The sequence below is a fragment of the Dendronephthya gigantea genome, unplaced genomic scaffold (assembly GCF_004324835.1).
Source record: "Dendronephthya gigantea isolate DGI-Jeju-01 unplaced genomic scaffold, DenGig_1.0 000330F, whole genome shotgun sequence".
Taxonomy (NCBI): Eukaryota; Metazoa; Cnidaria; class Anthozoa; order Malacalcyonacea; family Nephtheidae; genus Dendronephthya; species Dendronephthya gigantea.
The window spans coordinates 10,561-17,648 of record NW_021163340.1 but is presented as its reverse complement, the minus strand read 5'-3'; the positions used below and the strand labels follow the sequence as shown (position 1 = coordinate 17,648).

At 40.3% G+C, this 7,088-nt stretch overlaps 1 protein-coding gene across 1 annotated transcript; it reads left to right on the top strand.

Annotated features, from left to right (window-relative positions):
- Positions 1 to 5,350: 5,350 nt before the first annotated feature.
- On the top strand, positions 5,351 to 6,259 carry LOC114542048 (uncharacterized protein K02A2.6-like). The gene has a single exon (XM_028561797.1). The coding sequence runs from the start codon at positions 5,351 to 5,353 to the stop codon at positions 6,257 to 6,259; it is 909 nt and encodes a 302-aa protein (XP_028417598.1).
- Positions 6,260 to 7,088: the final 829 nt, after the last annotated feature.

Sequence of the window (7,088 nt, the reverse complement as noted above, 5' to 3'; positions counted from 1 at the left end):
ACATATAAACAATATAGGTCTTATTCTAAAAAAACGACCCCACATCTCCCTCCTCTTCTTTTTTGCTCGTTCTCTGTATGGTGATAGATCAATAGCTTTTAACACAGGTATTGCAATCCTCGTGGCTCTACGTCTCTCCTCCTCAGAAACACTCCCCGCCGCGTATACCAACGTTAAATAAGATATAACATGCCCAAAACTGCTAGGGCGCATCAATTCCCATATCTTAAATAAATCCTCATAAGATAATGCTCCCAAAATCTCGTTATATGTATCTGTATTTCTCATAAATCTCTCCAACATGAAACGATAAAGTTAATACATCAATATCAACATTGCTCTTACAAAGTTCATCATAAATTACATCCATAGTTAAAAAATCCTCTGTTCATCTCATAACTAACACACTTCTAAAAAAGCTTCTACAATACATCAAAATTTATACTCTCAAAAAACACGTGCTCATTGAAAAAAACACGTGCTATTACTACTAATTAAAATATTATACGAACTAACCAAACCCTTGCTATTTTATTCAAACTCCATGATTGTCTAGTAATCGCCACATTCAATAATACATCATTATCTATATGTGTACATAACTTTTTAACAAGAGAAGAACCAACACGAATAAAATTCAAATTATGGTTTGCTCTCATATCAGCATAAACACTCTTTACAACTTTATGTATTAAACTATAATCCTGATATGTACACATTCCATAAAGTTTATCCTCAATCTGAACAATAGAGTCACATCTGAACATTCCACGCGGTAATCTTAACACATCTCTGTGGTGTCCCCATACATCAACATACTCCTCGTAAACATGAACACTGTGAGTCGTAAAATAAAGCGGAATCTCTATACAATACTTCCCAGGTCGTATATTGGCATACTGAGTAAGAATCTCCACAATATCGGCCCTTAAAATATAATGAACCATATAAATAAACACCGTCCTGAGTGCTTGTGTCAACTGATTTCTTAGAGGATGAACTCTCAGTAATTGAACAAACGTAATCATAGAATCAATATCCAATGGTCTCACATATGTCCTCTGTTGACAATAAAATAAACCTCTGATGGCACGTTTTGTTGGAGCCTTGCATCGATAATTATATCTTGAATTTGATTAACAACAACATCGACACTAACATCAACACCGCCAGCCATTATAGAAATGATATAAAAATACATAAATATTACATATTTATAAAATTAACAACACGTGCTCTTAACATAAATGCACGTGCTTTTTTATAAAAACACCGCTACTTAAGTAATAATGTATATCCACATATTCTATTTAGACATAAAATACTCGAAATCCTCCACGGGCCAGTCGCAACCCACACTACGCATGATATTTATTTATTCTTTCTTTCCTCCTCCTCCCGCACTTTGCTTATATCCTCTTGTTCACTTCCTGTCTCTATATCCTCCTGTTCACCTCCTGTCTCCTTATATTTCTGATCGCATAATACTTCGTGAGTGGTATCTGATAAGCTAAACATTAGGGGTGAGGCGCACGTATCCGGAGTGAGATCCCATGCGTATAGGTATATCCCCTGTAATAATCCTCTCTTGTATTGAGACCGGTCCTTCTGTCCTCCTCCCGCACTTTGCTTATATCCTCCTGTTCACCTCCCAGTTCACCTCCTGTCTCCTTATATTTCCGATCACACAATACTTCATGAGTAGTATGCGGTAAGCTAGACATTATTATTATTATTATCTGTGAAGAATTATATAATAATAAAAGAAGCACACAACAGCAACATATATTTATAAGATAGAATAAACACGTGCTTTATAGAAGAAACACGTGCTAAAATATAAAAACAGTGCTGAAATGAAAAAACACGTGCTTTATAAAAGAATAACAAACACGTTGCAATAATATGAATGACGTCACAAGAGAATTAGGATTTAAAATAACCCCATTAATCCTAATCCTAATCCTAATCCACTGTATAGAATATTAGACATCATTACGTAATTAGCTCTGACGTAATATTAGATATAAGCACGTGTTATTATGACGTCACATTAGAGATCCCACTAAAAATTTACGCGAGATATTATGACGTCACATTGCTGACTCAGCAATCCACTATAAAAATCCACTATACGGCCAGGACAATACTACTATTTGGCAAGATTACCAATCGGGAGTGTAGTATTTAGCGAAAAATATTTGAAATGTCTGTCGCGGACGAAGATGGCGCAGGACAAAACGGCAATCCGGCAGGCGCTCAAGCAAGTTTATTGACAAGCGACGTCAAAGGGCTTCCTTGCTTTAACCCCAGGGAAGACCCAACGAATTTGGCTGTGAGATGGAAGCGCTGGAAGCGGTCATTTAATGTGTTTTTAACGGCAAAGGGAGTAATAAATGACAAACAGAAAGTGGCATTACTTCTGCATACGGGGGGGTTGCAGTTGCAAGAACTATATTTTACGTTAGTAAACGAAGACGAAGAGAAAGAGTTTAAGGATTGCGTCAAGGTCTTGGATGAGTATTTCGTCCCTAAAGTGAATCTACCGTTTGAGAGACACCAGTTTCGTCAAATGAGTCAGATGAACGGCGAGAAAGTGGATCATTTTGTTTCGCGTCTTAGGCAAAAAGCTACTACGTGCGAATTTCAGAACGTGGAAGAAGCCAATTCGAGACCTAACTTGAGAAATGTGGCGACTCAAAGCTTAGACGGAAGTTTCTTGAACGCGTTAATGCAACACTCAAGGATTACAAGATATTGCGCGGCATATGAGGCGGTAGAAGAGCAGTTGAAATCAATGGAAGGTTCGAATACAGTAAACGTTGTGAGTCATAAATCGCGTTGGAGCGGACGAAAAGAGAAAAAGGTCAACACAGATCAGAAAGAGCGCAGATACTCAGCCAAGGGGACTGGGCACGACAACAAGGATAACGTACGACTTGTTACACTGTAATAAAACTGGGCATTTTGCTCGAGACGCAAATTGTCCAGCAAAGTCCAAGAGCTGCAATAAATGCGGAATCATAGGTCACTTCTCAGCTTGCTGCAAAAAAGCAGGGGAGAAGCAACAAGGAGAAAGAAAAAAAGGAGGAGAAAAGAGCATATAAAGTCTCTGAGGAAGAAGGAAAAACACCAACAAGAGATGACTATGCCTTTGTATTGGTGGGCATGGACAAAAGATATGGGTCAGGTGGATCTAATTATTGGAGGAGTGAAACTAGAAAGTATTTTAATTGACTCAGGTGCAACATGTAATGTAATTGATTGTGAACTCTGGAACTATCTTAAAAGAAAACATGTTAGGTGCGAGTCAAGGGTATCAGACAAGAAACTGTTTGCGTATGGACAGAAAGAGCCAATCGACGTTGTAGGGACATTTACAGCAGAGATTGTGTGCGAGGCAAACAGTGAAAGATGTGTAGACGATTTCACTGTGATTAAAGAGAACGGAAGGCCTATATTGGGGAAGAAAACAGCCGAACAATTGAAAGTACTCAGGGTTGGACCTGAAGAAATAATAAAACTGTTAACACGGTCACACAAGAGGGAAGTGATTCAGATATTCGTGAGGAGTTTGCTGATATTTTACTGGAGTCGACTACTTAAGGATTACAAGCTGAAACTGCATATCGATGAGGATGTTATACCAGTTGCTCAGCCGGTGCGTAGACTGCCATTCGGTCTAAGGGACAAAGTAGACGATAAGTTAGACGAGTTACTCGACATGGGTATTATCGAAGAATTGCCAGAAGCAACGCCTACAAGGTGGGTTTCACCATTAGTGGTTGTTCCAAAAGCAGATGGAAAGGATATTCGAGTTTGTATCGATATGAGAAGGGCAAACGAGGCGATTGTAAGGGAAAGACATCCTATTCCGACCATAGAAGAAGTTTGTATGATTTAAATGGAGCAACGGTATTTAGTAAGATAGACCTCAAATGTGGGTTTCATCAAGTGGAACTCACAGAGGATTCAAGGGACATTACGACGTTCGTGACACACCGGGGTTATATAGATATCGTCGACTGATGTTCGGAATTACTTCAGCTCCAGAGAAGTACCAGAAAATAATCTCAGATGTTTTGGCAGGGTGCAATGGGGTGGCAAATATTGCGGATGATCTTATTGTTTACGGGGCTGATTTATCCGAGCATGATGAGAATCTTTATAAAGTACTAACACGTCTGCGAGAGAAAGGTCTTACCGTAAATGGGGACAAATGTCAGTTTAGACTTCCGGCCTTGACCTTTTTTGGCCACAAGCTCAGTGCCAAAGGGGTGGCACCAAGTGAAGAGAAAGTTGCTGCTGTAGTCAACGCTAGACCACCGCAAAATGTTTCGGAAGTTAGGTCGTTCGTACAGTTAGTACAGTATTCGGCAAAGTTTATCCCGGACTTTGCGCAGATTGCAGAGCCGTTGCGTCGTGTACTAAGAAAGGGACAGTCGTTCGTTGGGGGTCAGAGCAACAGCAGGCGTTTGAGAAGCTGAAATGGATGATGACTAGGGCTGAAGCCCTGGCTTATTTTAGAAACGACTGCAAAACGAGAATCGTCGCGGATGCAGGGCCGGAGGGAATTGGAGCTGTGTTGCTACAACTGCAAGGAGACCAGTGGAGAGCGGTGTCGTATGCCTCCAGGAACCTCTCGGACGTAGAGCGGCGATACGCCCAAACAGAGAAGGAAGCACTTGCACTCGTGTGGGCTTGCGAGCGGTTTAATATATATGTGTATGGTCGTGAATTCGAACTGGAAACTGACCATAAGCACAAGAGTGTATTTTCAACAAGACATCGAAAACCCTCAGCAAGGATCGAAAGATGGGTATTACGGCTTCAGTGGCCACAACTTCAAGGTCGTTTACCGGCCTGGAAAGACGAACATTGCCGATGCTTTGTCTAGAATGAACCAGAAGAGTCCAAAAGACCACAGCAGCGAGAAAGAGGACGTCATCCGTTTCGTTGCCATACAAGCGACACCCGTGGCCTTAACGACTAAAGAAATAGAGAGAGCGTCAGAAATCGACGCTGAATTACAAAGTGTGCGATACTATATCGAATCGGGAGATTGGACTAAATGTAAACTGTCGGCATATGCGTGTGTAAAGAATGAGCTCTGCATGATTGGTAGACTTGTTTTACGGGGGAATCGAATCGTTATTCCTCAGATGTGCGAAGAAAGGTTTTTGGAAGCGGCACATGAAGGCCATCAAGGAATTGTAAAGACGAAAAGCAGATTAAGAACGAAAGTATGGTGCCCAAGATGGACATAGATGCTGAATGAGTGTGTAAATCGTGTCATGGATGTCAAGTAGTCAGCCAGTATAATGTACCGGAACCCATGAAACGGACCGAGATGCCTACAGGCCCATGGCAAGATGTCGCAGTAGACTTGATGGGGCCAATGCCAACCGGAGAATACTTGCTGGTAGTCGTGGATTACTATAGTCGATACTACGAAGTTTCCATTATGCACTCAACAACTTCAGAAAAGATTATCAAAGCGCTAAACGAAATTTTTGCTAGATTTGGTTTTCCTTACTCGTTGAAATCAGACAACGGGAGACAGTTTGTTAGTGAGGAGTTCAAGAGGTTTTTACAACAAGTGAATATTGAACACAGAACGTCACCACCACTTTGGCCACAAGCTAACGGTGAAGTGGAGCGCCAAAATCGCACTCTTCTCAAGGCACTAAAAGTGGCCCAAGTTGAAGGCAAGGATTGGAGAAAGGAGTTACCACAATTCCTTCTTGCGTATAGAACAACACCGCAAGTCACAACTGGAAAAACACCAGCGTTCCTTATGTTCAAACGTGAACTGAGAAGTAAACTTCCAGAACTTAGGGGAGATATAGACGACTTTGATGAGAACATAAGGGATCGCGATTGGCGAAACAAGCTAGTACAAAAAGCTAATGCAGATGAAAAAAGGAGGGCAAATGATAGCACTATTCTACCAGGAGACCAAGTACTACTACGTAACACTAAAACGTCAGGGAAGTTAGCTGCCAACTACGAAAAGGAGCCGTATACGGTGGTCACGAAGGAGGGGAACGAAGTGATGGTAGAGGCGGACGATGGCTCGATCTTTAGGAGAGACAGTTCATTTGTAAAACCATATAATAATCCAGTGGAGTCAGCTACGGAAAGCGAGTCCCAACAACAGCCGCAACCGGATAGCGAAACGGTTATCACCAATAGACTTAAGCGGGAGATTAGATTACCCGAGCGATTCAATGATTTTATCATGGACAAACCAAAGTGATACAAATATATTACGAAACAGTATGAACACGATAGTTCGTGTAGTTGAAGTTATGATTGGTTGTTCGAACACTAAATTGACTGGAAAGGAAGGGATGTAGAATCGGGATACTTGATTAGATTTATTTGTATTAGATTAAAGTCACGTGACAACTTATCACGAGGCTGTCGTTTGAAGTTGTTCTTTCGTTTGTATCGTTTGTGTATTTTGTATTAAAGCGATTGTAGAAAAGCTAAAGATTTGTGTGAGTTATTACATATCAGCGAAGGGGACATTACATTGGCGACGAGGATGGAAGTTCGTCTAACATTATAGCCGTGAATTTGGAGTAGTATTGTCCTGGCCGTATAGTGGGATTTTTTATAGTGGGATTGCTGAGTCAGCAATGTGACGTCATAATATCTCGCGTGAACTTTATAGTGGGATCTCTAATGTGACGTCATAATAACACGTGCTTATATCTAATATTACGTCATAACTAATTACGTAATAATGTTGTGGATTAGGATTAGGATTAGGATTAACGGGGGTTATTTTAAATCTTAATTCTCTTGTGACGTCACTCATAATTATCGGTATGTGTTTGTTTTTTCTCTTATAAAGCACGTGTTTTTTCATTTCAGCACGTGCTTTTTATTTAGCACGTGTTTATTCTGTAAAGTGCATGTGTTTATTCTATCTTATAAATATATGTTGTTGTTGTGTGTGCTTCTTTTATCATTATTATAATGATGATTGGTGGTATTGATGGTTGCGTTGTTACTCAAATTCAGGATATGATAATTAATAATAGACCTCCAACAAGAAATAAAATTAGAGGTGTGTTTCA

What these genes read in the sequence shown, in the direction of transcription:
- LOC114542048 (XM_028561797.1), top strand. Translation starts at nt 5,351, where the DNA reads ATGCCTACAGGCCCATGGCAAGATGTCGCAGTAGACTTGATGGGGCCA.